This window comes from Pipistrellus kuhlii, unplaced genomic scaffold (genome assembly GCF_014108245.1).
Source record: "Pipistrellus kuhlii isolate mPipKuh1 unplaced genomic scaffold, mPipKuh1.p scaffold_m20_p_22, whole genome shotgun sequence".
In the NCBI taxonomy this organism is placed as follows: domain Eukaryota; kingdom Metazoa; phylum Chordata; class Mammalia; order Chiroptera; family Vespertilionidae; genus Pipistrellus; species Pipistrellus kuhlii.
The window spans coordinates 4,316,005-4,333,719 of NW_023425521.1; the positions used below are offsets into that span (position 1 = coordinate 4,316,005).

Below are 17,715 nucleotides of genomic sequence, written 5' to 3' on the forward strand. Positions count from 1 at the left end.
ATGTTTCTATCTTCCTCTCTGAAACCAATAAAAATATTTTTAAATAAATCTAATCCTAGATGGTGGCTAGAACGTCTGTCCTCAGACTGAAGGGCCATGGGTTCGATTCCAGTCAAGGGCATGTACCTCGGTTGCAGGCTCAATCCCAGGCCCTGGTTGGGTGGGTGCAGGAAGCAACATATATATATAATCTTCTGGTGAGGATTAACCAAACAAATATATATATACATATTTGTTTGATTATTTGTGTACTTAATAATTTGTGTACTTAATAATTTGATTATTTCTGTACTTAATAATTCACCATGCCTTACCATGACCATACAAGGTCTGGGCCTGCTTTCCTTCTTTCACCCTCCTCCTAACCACTTGCAATTATCCAGCCAAGTAATCCCTTTTGTTCCTCAAATATGCCTACCATAGGGCTTTTGCATGTGTTCTCTGCCCAAAATGCTATGCCTCCAACTCTACAAATAGCTAGTTTTCTCATTTTTCAGGCCTCAGCTCAACTGTCACCTCACAAACAGGTCTTCCCTGACCACCCTCTCTAGAGAGGCCTTGTCCTACAGCTCCTTGTTTATGTATTTGTTTATTTTCTATCTCCCCGAGTAGAAGATACTCTTTATCTGCTTGTTCATTACAGTAGTCCACACCATTGCTCAACTTCTGCCAAGTAAAACTGCCTCGCACACATGTGACACTCAGGAAAGATTTGTTGAATCCGTGAATAAGTATGGCTTACATGGCCCAGGGGGAGCTGCTGTCCCTGCTGGCCTCTCTGCCCCAATTCAGCCACACCAGCCATCCATACCACACATACCACACTCTCTTCCCGGGCCTGTACACATTCTGCCTATCCACATAACAGTTCCCTCTGCATCTTTCCACCGAGGTTAACTCAGGGCTCCATTTATTGTATTTTTTTAAACAAGAGGCCTGGAGCACAAAATTTATGCACTTGGCGGGGGTGGGGGTGGGGGTGGGGGGATCCTCTGCCTGGCCTGCACAGACTGGGAGCCCTCGCAGTCCGGGAGCCCTTCAGGGATGTTGTGGGGAGCGGGCCTAAGTCAGTTGGACATTCTCAGCGCTGCTGCGGAAGTGGGAGAGGTTCCTGCCATCGCTGCTGCACTAACAGCCCTGAGCCGGCTTTTGGTTGAGTAGTACTTCCCCTGTGAGAACGCACTGACCACCAGGGGGCAGCTCCTGCATTGAGCATCTGCTCCCTGGTGGTCAGTGTGCATCATAGCAACCGGTCATTCAGCCTTTGGTCGATTTGCATATTAGCCTTTAATTATATAGAATTACTTTTAAAAAATATTTTTAAAATTGATTTTAGAGAGAAAGGGACAGGGAGAAATATAGAAACATCAACAAGCCTCCTGCAAGCCCCTTCTGGGGACTGAGCCTGAAACCCACGCATGCACCCCGACCAGGAATTGAACTGGTGAGCCTCAACCACTGAGCCACACCAGCTGGGCAGGACTCCATTTAAAAGATCATTCCCTCCAGGGAAGACTTCTCCCCAAAAAATCTCCATGCCATTTGTTTCTTCAGCAACCTGGATGCCATCACACTCAATTTTATTTCTTCCACACCAGGCTTTTGCTAGGCTGTAAATTCCATTAGGACAAGTATGTCTCTCTTTAACCCAGGGCCTTACCCAAAGCGGTCCTTAGTGTTTATTGACTGGTGCTAACTGTGGAGACTGGGCATGTGCCCAAAGAGGTCACCACCACGGAGCTGCCCAGGCCAAGTGCTGAATGAATGGTACCATCCAGTTGTAAAGGAATTTGGTCTGAGGATGGCCACAGGTGGGTAAGTGATGAAGGATTCAGGCAAATGGAGGAGACAGGAAGGCTTCCTGGGTAGGTGTAAATTCCTCAGGGCAGGATATACTAGGCGTTTTGAGAGAAGCAGCCACATCATGGGAGTGGATTCTCGCTGCAGAGGTCCCTGAAGGCCTGGCCTCACTCCTTGACTCTGCACCCAAGTTCAACCACCTCTGAGAGTCTCCACCAGCTGATTTCATAGCAAGTCCAACATATCCCAGAATGAACTTTGTCATTCTTCCGTACCCTCACGTCTCCTCCTCAGAGTTATCCCATCTTGGTGGAAGGTGTTTTCAGGGTCTCTCCCCTTTATTCCAACACCTCAATTGATAATAAAAACCTACTGCTTCTAAGGTTGTATCTAGACTCCACATTCCTGAGTGATGGACTTGGAATACAAGTCTGTTCAAAGGATTCCCCTTGAAGACGCCTCATGGCATATAGCGTTCAAGCCCACAGACTCCTCAGCACACCCGTAGTCCTGTGTGATCTGACTTCCTCACCCCCTGCTGCTTCCCCACCAATTCCTATGTTCCAGTTTGTCTCCAGATTGAGCCATACTTCTGAAGCGTGGCTTACCTTGACTTGGTTCATTTCCTACTACGAGCAGCCTTTCCCCACCCACCATTTCCCTCACATCACTTGAATCCTCATTCTTGTCACCTGTTTCCTATGTATATCCCTCTCGTTTTTTATCACGTGGTTTAGTGATTATTTCCCTACAAGACCGTCTACACTACAAATTTTGACTTGGGGGAATATAATTGTTATATTTCATGTTTGCATCCCAGCACGGATAAGGATTCTTACAGAGCGCCATAAGAATAACAGTTAAGGCTTACCAGGCACTTATACTGAGCTAACTTGTCACTGCACTGGTGTGTCAACCCTCACAACTTAAATCCAGTGACAATAGAGGAAACTGAGGCAACAGAGTCCATTTGCCTAAGCTCATTTGTCAAACCCACAGGTTGAAATTCAGATCTGATTTCTAAAAAAAAAACACACAAAAAACTCAGATCTGATTTCTGGTCTTAATCACTACAGTCTTCTCTAATAAATGTTTGCTAAAAACTAAAGAGCCAATGATGGTCCCCAAGTCCATGATTTAAGTCTTTCCTCTTTTAATCTCATCTTCGGAGGGGAGAGGGCTGTCAAACCCCGTTCCAGGACTGCAGACAAGGAGAGTAACCGAGAAGGGAGCGCCCGTCTAAACGGCCACTGCGGCCGGAGGCTGGGAAGGCCAGAAGGTAGAGGGGGTTGTGGGAGCGGGCGGATGCGGGCGGATGCGGGCACACCCGGAGACCAGCGCTGGATCGGGGGAGGGTCTGGCTGGTGCCAGGCAGTCTACGCGGTGGGGGTGGGGTCCAGCGTGGGCTCCGGAAGCAGGAAAAGCGAGCAGGTGTGGGATCTATATTAGGATGAGGGCGGGGAGGACGCTCTGCCCAGAGCCGCGGAGACCGGCCTCCGCCCTCTCCGGAGGACCCCCCTCTCAGGTGTTTTGGGGTTCGCAGGCCTGGAGGAAGCTGAGACATACATCCAGAAACAGGGGGGACGGAGGTTCAGACGAGCCCCTTCAGCGCCACGGCTTCGTTGGCCCCGAGGTGCTAACCGCGCCCCGCTTTCACTCCGGCCTCTCCGCAGAAGTGGCTGCACGCTTAAGCGTCGACGCCGGGTTTGGGGGCGCGAGCCAGGAGCCCCGAGGGCAGGGCGGGGGAGCCGGGCCGGAAGGCGTCCCGGGCCGGGCCGGGAGCCGGCGCTCTCTTTAGACGCCACCCGCTGCCCCCGCCCCGGAGCCGCCGGGACGGCACCAAGTTCCGCCCCCGACGCACCGCGCACCTCACCTTGAACGCCGCCCCACTCACCGCCAACCTATTGGGCCGGCCCGGCCGAGGCAAGGCGGCGATTGGCCGAGCCGACTCCGGGAGGCCCCGCCCCCGGACCCGCCCCCGCGCCCGTCCGCCGGTACTTTGGCCGGCGGCGTGGCGCCCCTCCTCCCCGCCCGTCCCCGCCCCCCGGAGCAAATGCTGCCGAGCGGCGGCCGCGGGGCAGATGCACGCGCTCGGGGCCTCTTAGCAGGCGCGAGCCATCGCTGGGCGCGCGAAAGCGAAAGGAGGAAGAGGAAGGGAGGGCGGGGGCGGGGTGTTGAGGAGGGGCGGGAGGAGGAAGAGGAGGAGGTTGGAGCGCGCTCGCGCCTGGCCTCGGGCCCGCGCGGAGGGAGGGAGGGAGGGGGAGAGGGGCGCGCGCGCGCACGCTCGCGCTCTCGCCCGCTCCATCCATCCATCCTCCGGCCGCGGCACGCGCGCGCGCTCCGGGCCCGCGCCGCACCCCCCGCCCGGGAGAGGCGGGCTGGAGTGGGGGGCGGGGGGAGGGCCGCGCGGACGGCGCGCGGAGTGCGCGCGGGCGGGGTGAGGTGAGGAGGAGGAGGAGGAGGAGGCGGCGACGGGACGAGAAGGGAGGGGAAGGGGCCATGGCCGCCCGGTGAGGCGGCGAGGCGGGGGGGCGGCCCGACCCTCCGGCCCCGGGCCCTGGGCCCCGGGGAGAGGCGAGGACGGACCGACGGACATGGGGCTCCGGAGCAGCCGCCGCCGCCGCCGTCGCCGGAGGACGCGGCCCTGAGAGGCCGCCGGGCCCCGGCGCGGCCCCCCGGGCGGGGTAAGTACGGGACGGAGACGGACGGGGGAGGGGCCTGCGGGAGGCGGGGGGCGGGGTCCGAGGCGGGGCTTGGGCCCCCTCCCCCCCAGGTCTGGGTCAGCGCCCCTTCCCCTCCCCCCGGGCCGACGCGGAAACGCCCGGCTTCCCCCGGCGTCCCGGCCCGGCCGGGGGCCCCTGCTCTCCCCCTGGCTGGGTCCCCCTTGGGCGGGGCGGGGCAGGGCCGGCCGGGGAGGGGGCGCGGGGCCTTTGTTAGGAAGCCAGGCCCCAGCCCCCGGGACAATAGAGACACCCTCCCGGAGTCCTCTCCCCGGCCGGCCGGGGCTGCCGGCGGCGGGGAGAGGAGAGGGGCCGGGAGGCGCCCCGCTCGGTCCGCTCTCCGAGGGTCGGGCTGTCCCGGGCCGGCGCCGGCCCTCCGGCGGCGCGGCTCTCCTCCCCCAGCCGGTATGATGCAGCAGCAGTGCCGCAGGGACGGGGGACGAGCCGAGGCCCGGCCCCCGACCCTCCCAAGTGCCCCTGGCTCATTTGTCAGTCCCCACCCCGCTCCAGGCCGGCTGCTCCTTCCACTCGCACCCACCGTTCCGAGGGGCCCCGCACTGTGGGCACTGTTTCTGAATCCTTTGGTGGGAATTCCTGGACTTTGGGGCTGTTGGAGAGACTTCCGGGCAGATCCTGAGGGCGGGAGGGTGGTTATCTAAAAGAAGAACAGGTAAGGGGAGTGCCCACTCCTGGCATGTCATCCCACCGGGCTCTGCCCCCTCTTGCTCATGGTGACGAGAAATGCCCCTTTTAGCTCCAGGGTTCGGTGGACTTTGCTTCCCTCCTACAGTGGAAGGCTTATTTCAAGGGAAGTCATTGGGGTGAAGGTTGTAGGGTCTTAGGGCCATTCCTACTTCTGGTAGCAGTACCCCCCCAAGTGGACATCCTGGCTGAAAGCAGAGGTGACTCTTAAGGAGAGCCTGGGGAGGGGGGAGTGTATTTAGGAGTCTGTGCAGTTCTTTGCCACACCCTATGGGGCCTTAGAGTTCCTTCTCCTCCCCCTGCTGCATTGCACCATGGGTATCAAAGAGGGTTTTGAGTTTTGGGGACCTGGGGTGAGCTGCTGCCTCCTATAGACCCAGACTCTGATTAGCAGCAGAGCCAGGGCCTGAGTTAAGGCCTGGGAAGGACTAGGCCGTATTTGGGTTTCAGGCCTTGAAGGACCATCCAGACTTAGCCTAGGCCTTAGGGAGGGTATATCCTGATGCCAGGATTAAGCTCTGGGCATCGAGGTATGGAGGGGAGGTGGCTGTGTTCAGAGGTGCCTTGGACTCATACCAACACCCCCACTCCCATGTGTGCAGCCGTGTTGCCGCCCGCTGTGCTATGAGCAGTCAGAGCGCCGTCTCCACAAGAGTTTACAAATGAAAATGGAGGAAATGTCTTTGTCTGGCCTGGATAACAGCAAACTAGAGGTGAGGGCTCCCCCACGTGTGCCTCTGGTTCTTTCTCTCGATGTCTCTACGTCGTTATGTCTGACATCCAAACCAAAGAGGAATTTGGGTAGCCAGCCTTGTTCCTTAAATGGAATAGGGCCAGCTGAAAAGGCCCAAGGATCCAGAAGAAAGAAGGCAAAGTCAAGAAGGGAGAAATGGCAAAGAAAGCATTATTTTTGGCCAGGCCCAACTGGCAGGAGATTTGGTTGGTGAGAGTTGCTTTCAGTCCACGGGGCCGTGACTCCCGTGATTGTGGATGTTCTCCCCTACACCCAGGCCATCGCTCAGGAGATATACGCTGACCTGGTCGAGGATTCTTGTTTGGGATTCTGCTTTGAGGTACACCGGGCTGTCAAGTGTGGCTACTTCTTCCTGGACGACACGGATCCTGATAGCATGAAGGATTTTGGTGAGCTTCGGGGTTGAAGAGAGCGGTCCTGGTAGTGCTCGGAGGTTCCTCTGGAGATCATGTCACACGTAGAGCCTGGAGCTCCTGTGAGCTCAGGCAGGGAGTCGGAAGAGGCCACGGGTGGGAATGCCCACCCTGATCGCCACGCCTCTCCTGTCCCCAGAGATCGTGGACCAGCCGGGGTTGGACATCTTTGGACAGGTTTTCAACCAGTGGAAGAGCAAGGAGTGTGTTTGCCCCAATTGCAGCCGCAGCATCGCCGCTTCCCGCTTTGCTCCCCATCTGGAGAAGTGCCTAGGAATGGGTCGGAACAGCAGCCGAATCGCCAACCGCCGGTGAGGGCTTCTCCTCCGGGTAAAACCGGAGCTGCTCATCATTTGCAGCTTATCACATGGTGTAGTCTCTTGGGGGCCTTTGTAGGGTACAGAGGGTGGGTGGGTCATGCTTGGCCCCAGATGTTCCGCTATAGGGGGGTAAGAGAGAGGTGGCAGCCTTGGCCTTTCTCTGTCTGCCTTTGTCAGGATTGCCAATAGCAACAGCATGAACAAGTCTGAGAGTGACCAAGAGGATAACGATGACATCAATGACAACGACTGGTCCTATGGCTCAGAGAAAAAAGGTGTTTGGGGATCTGGGGAAACTTGGAGGGCATTGGGGGTAAGGTGGGCCAGGGGGAATTGGGTAACAAAACTACATTTTGTTATCATGAATGAGGGCAGAGAATGTAGTTTTGTACTTTTCTTTCGGTGCCCTTAGATTGGGAACTTAAAGTGACCCTGCCCTTTATCCTTTTGTCCTACACAGCCAAGAAGAGAAAATCAGACAAGGTGAGAGCCGGGGCAAGCATGAGGGAAATTTGGGCAAAGGACAGATACCCTCCCCTTTGGGCAGGGAGCCCTCGGGTATCTTGACTCGAGTCTGAGGTCATTGGGTACCTCTGGGTTCTGGGATGAGGGTGTCTGGTGGGCAGGAGGGCACAGAGGCTTTGGGAGGATGGGGGTGGGAGTGGGTAGAAAGAGTAGAAATTTGAGGATGTTTCTTTGTCAAATCTTTTTTCCTTCCCTGGGTTCTCGGCTCCCCCTTATCGTTACCCTTTCCCCAAAGCTATGGTATCTCCCATTCCAGAACCCCAATTCCCCTCGAAGATCCAAGTCTTTAAAACACAAAAATGGTAAGTGGGGCTGTAGTAATTGTAGTGATTCTAGCTGTGTTTTCTGGGATTCATTGCTGGAGGGTGGGAGGTGGGAGGCTTGGGGGACGGGTGTCGAGGGAGGGCCTGTGATCCTTCTGTCACCCCCACTTCCTCTCTGGTTATTTTCAGGGTTCTCTGTCTGTACCTCTGCATCAAACACCCTTCCCCTTCTTTTTTCTTCTTCAGGGGAACTTAGCAATTCGGATCCTTTTAAGGTGAGTGAGTAGGGGCTGCCCCTCTTAGGTTCCCTCTCATTTTCCTTGTTGTGGGTTGGGTGGGATTTAGACAAGTGGGGATCAGAATGCTGACAGCCAGAAGCACTCAATGGGGTATTTAGATCTTGCATATTTATGTTCTTTCTGGGCCCCGGCCCCTCACCATGTGCAGGTGGGATGGAAGGAATCATTGAAAAGCTGCTGGGAAGTCTTAAGCCCTCCTTACTTAGAAAAGGTTGAGAGGGACTGGACTGCACCCCATCCCCACTCTCTTTTCTTCGGCTGCTGCTTCTCTAACCTGTACCTCTGGTTCTCCCCAGTATAACAGCTCAACTGGGATCAGCTATGAGACCTTGGGACCGGAGGAGCTGCGTAGCCTGCTCACCACGGTGAGGAACCAGGGAAGGGGAGGCCGTTGGGAGTGGGCTGAGCCACAGGCAGTGGTCAAGGCCCTGGAGAAAGCTGGCGACATAGCAATCAGGGCCATGTAGTTCTTTCTCTGGAATTGGGTTTCCTGGCCAATGGTGGTCGGGACCGTCTGCTCCGGACACCTTGTGCCATTTCTGCATGTGCTGGCTAGCATTCCCACCGAAGAAAACATCTAGTGTCTAGAGTAGGTTTTCCTCCATCCCTCCTTTCAGCTTATGTTCCTCTTCCAGCAATGTGGGGTGATCTCTGAACACACCAAGAAGATGTGCACAAGGTGAGCTCCGAGCCTAGAAAGGGGCCAGGGGCCCTCCTGCACTCACCCTGGGCATGGGTTGGGAGTACCCTTCTCCTCCCCTCCTCTAATGAGCAGGCCTTAGGCCACAATCTGGGGGCTCTCTGTTCATCCCTCCCCTATTGTCCATCCCTCCCACCTCTGCTGCGGGGAGGGGCCTCACTTAGACCCTTCCTGCCTTGTCAGGGTCTGATCATTCTCTCCCCACCAGGTCCCTGCGCTGCCCCCAGCACACCGATGAGCAGCGGCGAGCTGTGCGGATTTACTTCCTTGGACCCTCCGCGTAAGTGACCCTCCGAGAGGGGTTGTGGGTTTTGAAAGGTTAGGATGATAATTGTTGTCTGTAAAGTTCTTCTCTGGCCCATCCCCTTTCCAGTGTCCTTCCAGAGGTCGAGAGTTCTCTGGATAATGACAGCTTTGACATGACTGACAGCCAGGCCCTGATCAGCCGGCTGCAGTGGGATGGCTCCTCGGATCTCTCACCCTCTGATTCAGGCTCCTCCAAGACGAGTGAGAATCAGGGATGGGGTCTAGGTAGGTGATCCCGCTGGGTCCAAACAAAGGAGTGGGGCATCTTGTGTCCTGCCACAACCGTGCCCTCATTCCTTGTGCCTCTTTCTCTTCAGGTACCAACAGCTCTGAGTCACGGAAAACCAAGAAAAAGAAATCCCACCTGAGCCTGGTAGGGACTGCCTCCGGCCTGGGCTCTAACAAGAAGAAAAAGCCAAAGCCACCGGCACCCCCAACGCCCAGCATCTACGATGACATCAACTGACTTGGGTGCAAGGGATAGCCTTTGGCTAAGCAGAGCCCTCTCTCCCGACCCCCACCCAGGTGGCATAGCCTGGCACATGGACGGCTGATGGGGGTCTGGGCTTGGGAAGCTTGGTGGGCCAGGCAGGCAGAGGATCCAGTTATGCGCCCCTGGGGGGTGTCGGGATCCTCTGCGAGGAGTACGGCCCCTCGGCATGCAGGACTCGGACCTGGACATACTATGCCTTGGACATAAGTTTGGTGGGGCGGCGGTTTTCATATTTATTCTGTGAGTTACTGGATGTCCAGCTAGGCCAGGGGCCTGACCTGGGCACTCTGCCAGGGCACTGCCTGCCCCCCAACCCAGGAACTGGACTAAGCCCTGCCGAGGAGCATTGTGGCTTCCTGGGAGGCTGTGGGTTAGAAGCTGAGCCTGGAGGGGGCCGCCCCCAGCTGCCCTCAGCAATGTGAATGGGTCCGGTGCTTGGAGCTGAGGGGCAGGGCTGGGCATGTCCTGTCTGTGTGCAGAATCCTACCAAATGCCCCAAATCCCAGGGGTAGGCAGGCACAGTGAGCTGTCTGCTGAGGTAGGCATCCAGAACTGCCGCTGCCTTCCCTGCCCCTCGCAGGGGCAGCCCTTTCCCCTCAGTCCCCGTGGGCCTCCTCAGCAGCAGGAGCTGTCCTTTTGTTGTTGGGTGCCAGGAAAGGGCCTCCAGCCTCTACAGCTTCAAAGACTGGGCAAGGGGAGGGAGGGGGAGGGAGTTGTGTATCAAAATGACTCCCCCTGCCTTCTCTCCCTGATCCAGGGCTGGTGAGGAGTGGGGCCCCAAGGTGAGAGGGAACGGTGCTGCTTTATTTGAAATGTTTTCTTACCTCATTCCCTGCCCCAGGAAGGGGTCAGCCTCACCCTCCTGGGGTGGCCCCATGTTCCTCCTGCCTACCCTGCCCCATTGGCCTTCCAGGGCAGCCCATGTTCCCAACTGCTGCTTGCTACCCCCCCTTTCACCTTGACCAGCTTCAGTTCCTCTCTCCATGCTCCTGCCTCCAAAGCCTGCCCTGTCTCCCCTTCCTTAGCCGCTTTTAAGTTATTTATTCTGTACTTGTGGTTTGGGGCTCTGAGGAAAATCCTGATCTTTACCTCTTCCCCTTTGCTAGGAGTGGGGTGGGAAGAGGGTAATCTGTGCTCTGGATTATCAGTAGAGGGGAAGGGATATCATGTCTAGGCATTGCCCTTCTGTGGACTGTCATGCCAGTGTGCCCACCTGCCTGGTCTACATCCTAAAGAGATGTGCAATCCCACCTCCATGCAGGCACCTTCACTCCCGGGAGCCGAGTTGGAGGAATGAGACTGGGCTGGGAGCAGAGCTGACTGACACGGGTGGAGTTGACCCTAAGCCAAGTTCTCTGGCATTTGCTGGATGTGTCCCCTGCCCTCCTCCCAGGAGGAGTTATCCCACATTGGGTAGCTCGTACCCAGGACTTGTTGGACTGATTTGGGTTAGGGATCCTAGAGGGTTAAGGGAGCAACATAGATGGGGCTGCAGTACCCCGTCTGGAACCCCAACCTCCCCCTGGGATGGTTCTACTTGTGGCAGATGCCTGGTTGCAAATTTGTTTTTAACTCAAGAATTGTGATTATTTTTCAAGAAGCCAAACAAATTTTGTCAGGAGTTAGAATAAATTCTGGGGCCTGGGCTCCTCTGTTCTTGACACCCTACCCCCATCCCCCATTTCCCGCCCCCAGTCTTCTCCCTTGAAGGGGAAGCCAGAGGTAAAGGAGGATTTCAGCCAGCCTCCAGCCTGCTTCCAAATGACGTTCTGGAAGTAGGTTGAAGGTGAAGGGAGGAAGGCCAGGGGCCATTCTCCCTTCGGAGAGGCAGCTGCAGTTCAGGCCCTAATATACCCTTTCCCCTCTGGCCTCTCCCATTCTCCCCTTCTGGTTGGAGGAGAGAGAAGTGGGAAGTAGTTTGGGAACGGGTTTGTCCACATCCACTTCCCTTTTGTTCCTCAGGCCACCCTCAGGGCAGAGCCCTCTGCCCAAGCTGGGTAAGAGATGGGCTTGGTCCGACGGGGACCCCGAGAGAACAAATCCCGATCCCATTCCTTCCCAGGAGAGTATGCCCCCCTACCATGTAGTTGAACAGGGGCTACGAGCTCCCCAGTCCCCTCCCTCTAACAGCAGGCTGTGTGGGTTTCAATTCCCATCCTTCCCACCCTGGCTAGGTGTCGTCCACCCTGTATCCTATCATGTGTCTGAGTGTGTGTGGGGGGTTCTGTACTAATTTCCATGGCCGGTGGCTTTTCCTTCCATGCATCACTCCCCCCCGCATGCCCAGGGGCCACCCGCCTGGCATTACCGCATGCTGGGGTCATTGGGGGAGGGGGGAGGGGCTCACGCTGTCCTGTGGTCTTGAGATTTTTATTTTTGCATATGTAATCCATCTTGTACAGGTAGCTAACTTTGTAAACGCTGTGTATTTCCCCTGCCCCTCATGGCTGCTGGTGTAAATAAACTGCATCTCCCGTTGGTAGCTGGGCCTACCCACCCTCATTACCATGTTGCTGGAGGCAGAGCAAAGCCATTCTCTGAATGTCACAGAAGGAAGCTCCATAGCCACAAAATGGAACTTTATTCAGTCACAGACACTGGCCCTCCATCCAACAGCCCCTGAGACAAGGGCCTGGGGCACAGTGCTCCATACCCAGAGCTCCTTGGAGCTGGGCAGTGCTGGTCACTGGCTGAGAGCCAGAGCCGTTTCTTGCTTACAGCCTTAGGCCTAGGGTAGCAGCAGCTGTGGCCTGGCCTCCCCCAATGGTGGGGGCTTGGCTTTGTGCCCCAATCCCCTTCCTGACAGAGCTCTATAAAGGACTAAAAAAAAAAAAAAGAATGCAAGCAAAGTGCTTTGAAAAAAAGAACACTGGAAACTGTCCAGAACATGGAGAACACTCTATTCCTGCTACAGAGGTAGAGGGAGAAGGGAGAGGGCAGCTCGGTGCCTATAGGACAAGCTGACAACCTTCATTCCTGCCTGTGTGATTTCAGTCAAAAGATGGCTATTCCACTAAGGAACTGAAAGATACTCCAGGCTCCCTACAGGATTATGCTGGGGCCATGCTACACTGCCCCGGCAGGCCGCCTGAACGCTGAGGAGCAAACATGCAGGACAGTGGGAAGAGCTAGGGTCACAGGAGAAAATCCTCAGAGCCCAGGCTCCCCACTGAGCTGGGCCACCAGGGTGGCTCTGAACTCAGGACCCTAAAAAGAAGGAAGATGACATCCTCGTTTCTACCTGAGTTGTGCTTGCACAGAGGGGATGTCTATACCCTTGTGGACATGAAGGGGAGGCCCCATACCAGCCTCCTCTGTCCTATGGAAGAGAACCCACCATATCCTTTCCCTCCCTCCCTCCCAGGCCATTGGCCCAGCTATGGCCAGGAAAGGGGGAGGCTATGAGGAGGAAGACCATGCCTTTCATTTTCCTCCCTATGTCCTTATCGTCCATACATCCCAAATACTAGGAAGCTGAAGAAGACAGTGACCCCAACCAGGGAGACAGTGGCAGGTGCTGTGAAGAACTGGCGGTAATTGATACGGAAGTACCAGACCACACCCAACAGCACCACAAACACGGGCACCATGAGGCTGCCCACACTGATGCTGAGGCTGGGGGGCTCAGTGACTGAGGAGGCCAGGGAGGCTGAGGGGCCTGGAACAGCTGACCCTGGAGGTGAGTGGTGGCAGTGAATCACACAGTTGTCGGTAATGTTCAGGGAGCGCAGTGTGCGGCCTGGGTCCTGCAGGAGGCGGCCCTGGTAGATCAGTTTCATCTGGCTCTCTTGTCCAGGGAAGTATTTACTGTTAAGGTGAAAGAGAAGGAGAGAAGCAAGAATGAGAAGACAAACAGGTCTGAACCAACAAAGCAGGGCAAATGGGGGGAAATTGGGGACATGGCTTATTAAGTCTCCCACTTTCAGCTCACTCACCTCTTTAGTGTGCCCACAGTATCTTCTGGCCTGGCCACAGCCAGCTCCTCCGTGTCATTGAGGAATTTGAGCCGCACATTGATGAGGCCAGGGCTGGGAGGCAGGCAGGTGCTATCCTCAGATCTCGGGGGGGCTTCTGGGCCGCTGCTCTCTGGGTCCACTTGTCTTTTGGGCAGGCCTCGGATGTCAAGGAGATGCTCAAGGCTGGGCTCAATGCCACCTCCAGCTCCAGAATCCCCTGCAGAGTCTCTGCCACCTTCTCCAGCCTCTTCAGCCTTCTCATCATTACCATCTGATGGATGGGGGAGTTCATTTGGCTCTGGGGTGCCTTGGGCCGCCACCAGATGATGGTCCACGTGCCCCAGGTGGAGGACGGATGTGTCGCCAGCTGACACAATAGTGTTTAAGAGCTGATTGCTACTGCTGTCTGCTACGTAGGTAGAAAGCCAAGCTAGGACCAAGGCTAGAATCAGCACCACCACACCTGCCACCACAGTCACCTCATTACCCACACCTTCAATAAGGGTGACATCAGAGAGTCCCATGGCCTGGCTGCTGACAGGGTCCACACTGCAGGAACAAAGAGGGATAACATCAGCAGGGCCTATGGGGTTGCAGCCAGGTTTCTTTTCATTTTTTTAAATCCTCATCCAAGGATATTTTTCCACTGATTTTAAAAAATATATATATTTTGTTGATTTTCCACAGAGAGGAAGAGAGAGGGAGAGATAGAAACATCAATGAGAGAAACATCGACCAGCTGCCTCCTGCACAACCCCTACCAGGGACGTGCCCGCAACCAAGGTACATGCCCTTGACCGGAATTGAACCTGGGACCTTTCAGTCCGCAGGCTATCGCTCTATCCACTGGGCCAAACCGGTATCGGCTCCACTAATTTTTAGAGCGAGTTGATGAAAGGGAAAGAAACCGATTCGAGAGAAACATGAATTGGAAACCTCCTGCATGTGCCCGAATCAGGCCCCAGGCCAGGGAGGAGCCTACAACCAACGTACGAGCCCTTGACTGGAATCGAACTCAGGACCCTTTGGTCCGCAGGCTCACACTCCATCCACTGAGCCAAACTGGCTAGTGGGTAATCTGGTTTCTAGTTTAGCTTCAAAATGGAGTTCATTGTCCTGCAGAAGGGGAAAACCTTCCTAACTCTGAACGCCCAACCTAAAGCTAAGGACTTACCCTTTATCTCCATTGTGAAACTCGAATTCCATACCCTTCCTCTCTCACAATCCAACCACCCAATGAACATGGATCATAAGGAAAAGCTTACAGCTGTGTTGCTGTTGCAATTGCTTGTTGCTTTTTTGGCAGCTGGGGAAAACACTTGCTTCTTTGAGCCCTGAGTTTCTCTAAGACGTCTATCATTTAGTCAAGCAACTGTGCCTCTTTGAAGAGCCTCCAAGGTGACCCCAGAGAGATCAAATAGCCGGTATTTTATTTTGGAGCCCCTTTGGAGGCATACTGCAACCACTCTTGCCAGACTGTCTCATTTAATATCCCATCTCAAAAAAAAGGAAGGAAAAGAACCTATCTCACGGTCTAGACATGAAGAGTCAAAGAAAATCAATTTATCATCAAAAGCAGATTCAGCCCAACCAATATGGCTCAGTGGCTGAGTGTCAACCCAGGAATCAGGTGGTCGGGGTCAGGACACATGTCCAGGTTTTGGGCTTGATACCCAGTAAGAGTATGTAGGAGGCAGCAGATCGATGATTCTCTCGTCATTGATGTTTCTCTCTCTCTCTCTCTCTCTCCCTCCCTTTCTCTTTCTCTCTCTCTCTCTCCCTCTCTCTCTCTCTCTCTCACTCTCACTCTCTCTCCCCTCTCTCCCCCCCCCTCTCTCTCTCTCCTCTCTCTCTCTCTCTCTTTCTCTCCCTTCCTCCATAGATCTCCCGAAGGGACAAGAAAGTCAGAAAACCCTGCTGGCCCTATAAAGGTTATCAGCAAACACTATACAGCAGGCATTGTGTCTGCGTCTATGAAGCTTTTCTGGCAAGCTCTGTGGAGCAAAGTATAATAGGACAGACATCAGACATACCACCCTATTGGATCACTATAGGCTCACAACTTAAAAAACCACTACCAGAGTAGAACAGATTTGGAAAACTCCCAAAATAGCTGTCACAATCCATACCTCCATCTCTCTTCATATTGTCTGGTTCTCCCTCAGCAGTTTCTTAGAAAGGCAAGGATCACGACTTGCTCCTTGGAGGACCTACTCTTTCCCTTGGAGAATCTGCTGCTTTCACCGTTGTCCCTGGGCAAATCCAGCCTAATGGCTATCCTTACCAGACTCTTCTCACAGCAACTATAAAACTCATATGCATCTATCTGTCCATCTCTCTCGGCTAGACTCCTGCACGACAGGATCACATGTATTTATCTATGTGCTGTAGTGCCCAGCATGTCATAGGAGTTGCTCAAAAAATATGTGTGGAATGTATCAACATCTGCCCAGTTACCACATTCTTATTTATATATAAGCTCTGGAGTCTGGGAAAAAGACCACTAATTTATAATCCTCGTCTTGCCCCCTACTAGCTATGTAATTTCAGACAATTTTCTCAGAACGTCAGCTTTCTCATAAGTAAAATGGGATTAAAAACAGTACCTACCTGCCCTGGCTGGGTGGCTCAGTTGGTTGGAGCGTTGTCCCATACACCAAAAAGTTGTGGGTTCGATTCCCGGTCAGGGCAGATAACTAGGTTGCAGGTTCGATCTCTGGTTGGGGCGCATAGGGGAGGCAACCCATCAATGTTCCTCTCGATGTTTCTTTCTCTTTCCCTTCCTCTCTCTCTAAAAATCAATAAAAATATGTCCTCAGGTGAGGGTTATTTTAAAAAACCTGATCCCATTATTGCCCTGCTAAAAACAGTACCTACCTCATAAAGTTGTTTTAAAGATGACGGGAAAATATCAAAGCAAAATACTTAGCAGAGTGCCTGGCGGATTGCAACTGTTCAATAAATAAATGGTAGTAATTATCACACGACTAACCCCTGATGGTGAGAAGATTAATGTCATTAACACCGATTTACAGAAAAGGAAACTGTGGCGAGGAGGCTAAAAAGGCACTGACACAGGAAACTTTCGTGGGCTGGGGGCCGGGCAAGACCCCAGGGCTTCTGCCTCAGAGCCTTCTCTCTCCTCAGCCTGTGAGCGACCCTGGCGGGGCGGAGAGGGGGCGTCCCTGCCTTTCCTGGAAGCGAAGGCTCCGCGTTTGGGCGGTCCTGTTCTCACAGGAGAGGGTTCCGTGGGCCGAAAGGTCTCCCGGCCCCAGCCGCCGAGCCCGAGCCCACGTCTCCCCGCCGGTGAGGGGTAAAGTCGGGTGAGTGGGTCACAAACCTTCCACACCCCTCAAACTCCGGGGCGGGGCCGGGGGGCTGGGGGCGGGGCTTGTGTACGCGGGGAGTCATGGGAAATTAAGAAGGGATCGGACCGGTACTATGCCCGGATAAGGAAAGAGGACCTCACCTGAAACGGCCAGACCAAGTATTTCGACTTCTCTAGGACGGCCGATGGACTCACCTTTCCGTAGGGGCCGGGAAAGGGACTGGCTACCCCCGATTCTGTCCAGGGTCCAGTCTCTTCCGGCTTCTCCCGGAAGCTGTTAGAACCAGAGACAGGAAGTCCCGCCTCCTCGCCTTGCACTGATGACGCAAACTCTACGTAAGGCGGGCTGGCATAAGCGTATTCTTTAAAAGGGACAGGTTTCTCAGCGGAAGGAGAGGCGGAGTCGTTAGCGGGATCTCGGCCCTCCCAGTGGGCGGGGCCCGAGGAGCCCTGAGCTGAGGGGTGGGGTCAGGAGGAAGTTGGGGGCGGTGCTTGTAGGGGGCGTGGTTCCGAGTCTGGAAGGTTGAGCTGGCTGGCACCGTTGGGCGGAACTTCCCTCTTCCCAATCTTGCTCTTCCGGCCCTGCTCCTAGGCTCCCTGTCTGATAGGATTTATTACTGTTCCGGGTTAGTTAGCGGGATCAGTAAGGTCTGGTCTCTCCGAGCTCCAAGAATTCAGGGCTAGTCGGGAGACAAACTGGGAGACTAGTTACTATCCGGAGCTCCGAGAAAGCGGCCTCAGGTAGCGTGGGACTTGGGTAAATTATGCAAGAAAGCATTTCAAAGAAGACACAGATTCAGGGGCGGTTTAGGACATAAATGCAGGAGCCAAGAAAAGGTTCAGCTTCCAAGAACTTATCCAGATTTTTGCAAATAAGTTTTTTTCTAAAGACGTGCTGGGTTGTTTTCTGGTAAACAATTTATTTATGTTATAAATAATGCAAACAGGGCAAACTCATAAGCGAAGAGCTCAGAGAATTTTCACCAACTGAACACCGGTGGAACTGGCATTTGGATCAAGAAATAAATAAAAACATAATTTTTAAAAATATCCCCGCCATTAAAAAAATTTCCCCCAACCTAGTGGAATATCATATTACTGTTTTTTTAAATAAATATATTTTATTGATATTTTAC

At 54.5% G+C, this 17,715-nt stretch overlaps 2 protein-coding genes and 1 long non-coding RNA gene across 21 annotated transcripts; 1 reads left to right on the top strand and 2 right to left on the bottom strand.

Moving 5' to 3' along the window:
• Positions 1-2,932: 2,932 nt before the first annotated feature.
• Positions 2,933-3,966, bottom strand: LOC123652916. The gene is made up of 2 exons (XR_006742483.1): positions 3,674-3,966; positions 2,933-3,240 (listed from the first exon to the last, which is right to left on the bottom strand). It is a non-coding gene; the product is annotated as an uncharacterized LOC123652916 (long non-coding RNA).
• Positions 3,967-4,204: 238 nt separating this feature from the next.
• ATXN7L3 (ataxin 7 like 3) lies at positions 4,205-11,777 on the top strand. Of its 16 annotated transcripts, none has more exons than XM_036450964.2 (13): positions 4,205-4,484; positions 5,825-5,935; positions 6,233-6,365; positions 6,529-6,700; positions 6,887-6,984; positions 7,122-7,192; positions 7,470-7,536; positions 7,687-7,772; positions 8,093-8,161; positions 8,414-8,475; positions 8,705-8,776; positions 8,870-9,027; positions 9,120-11,777. In XM_036450964.2, the coding sequence occupies exons 2-13, from the start codon at positions 5,885-5,887 to the stop codon at positions 9,266-9,268; spliced, it is 1,188 nt and encodes a 395-aa protein (XP_036306857.1). In that variant the 5' UTR covers positions 4,205-4,484; positions 5,825-5,884; the 3' UTR covers positions 9,269-11,777. The 16 variants fall into 16 exon arrangements, with proteins under 16 accessions (XP_036306857.1, XP_036306860.1, XP_036306863.1 ...); XM_036450967.2 differs by having other exon boundaries at positions 7,491-7,536; XM_036450970.2 differs by having other exon boundaries at positions 4,208-4,484; positions 7,744-7,772.
• An 82-nt stretch (positions 11,778-11,859) lies between these two features.
• TMUB2 (transmembrane and ubiquitin like domain containing 2) lies at positions 11,860-16,914 on the bottom strand. 4 transcript variants are annotated; one of them, XM_036450985.2, is made up of 3 exons: positions 16,775-16,914; positions 13,231-13,800; positions 11,860-13,102 (listed from the first exon to the last, which is right to left on the bottom strand). In XM_036450985.2, exons 2-3 carry the CDS (start codon positions 13,773-13,775, stop codon positions 12,739-12,741), a joined length of 909 nt encoding a protein of 302 aa, XP_036306878.1. In that variant the 5' UTR covers positions 13,776-13,800; positions 16,775-16,914; the 3' UTR covers positions 11,860-12,738. The 4 variants fall into 4 exon arrangements, with proteins under 4 accessions (XP_036306878.1, XP_036306877.1, XP_036306876.1 ...); XM_036450984.2 differs by having other exon boundaries at positions 16,721-16,875; XM_036450983.2 differs by lacking the exon at positions 16,775-16,914 and adding an exon at positions 16,129-16,608.
• Positions 16,915-17,715: the final 801 nt, after the last annotated feature.

Excerpts from the sequence above, each read along its gene's own strand:
- ATXN7L3 (XM_036450964.2), top strand. The coding sequence starts at position 5,885 with ATGAAAATGGAGGAAATGTCTTTGTCTGGCCTGGATAACAGCAAACTA. Across the intron at positions 6,701-6,886 it reads AGCCGAATCGCCAACCGCCG|GATTGCCAATAGCAACAGCA; the intron begins GTGAGGGCTTCT and ends TGCCTTTGTCAG. Across the intron at positions 7,773-8,092 it reads GCAATTCGGATCCTTTTAAG|TATAACAGCTCAACTGGGAT; the intron begins GTGAGTGAGTAG and ends GGTTCTCCCCAG.
- TMUB2 (XM_036450983.2), bottom strand. Across the intron at positions 13,103-13,230 it reads ACTGTGGGCACACTAAAGAG|TAAATACTTCCCTGGACAAG; the intron begins GTGAGTGAGCTG and ends TCACCTTAACAG.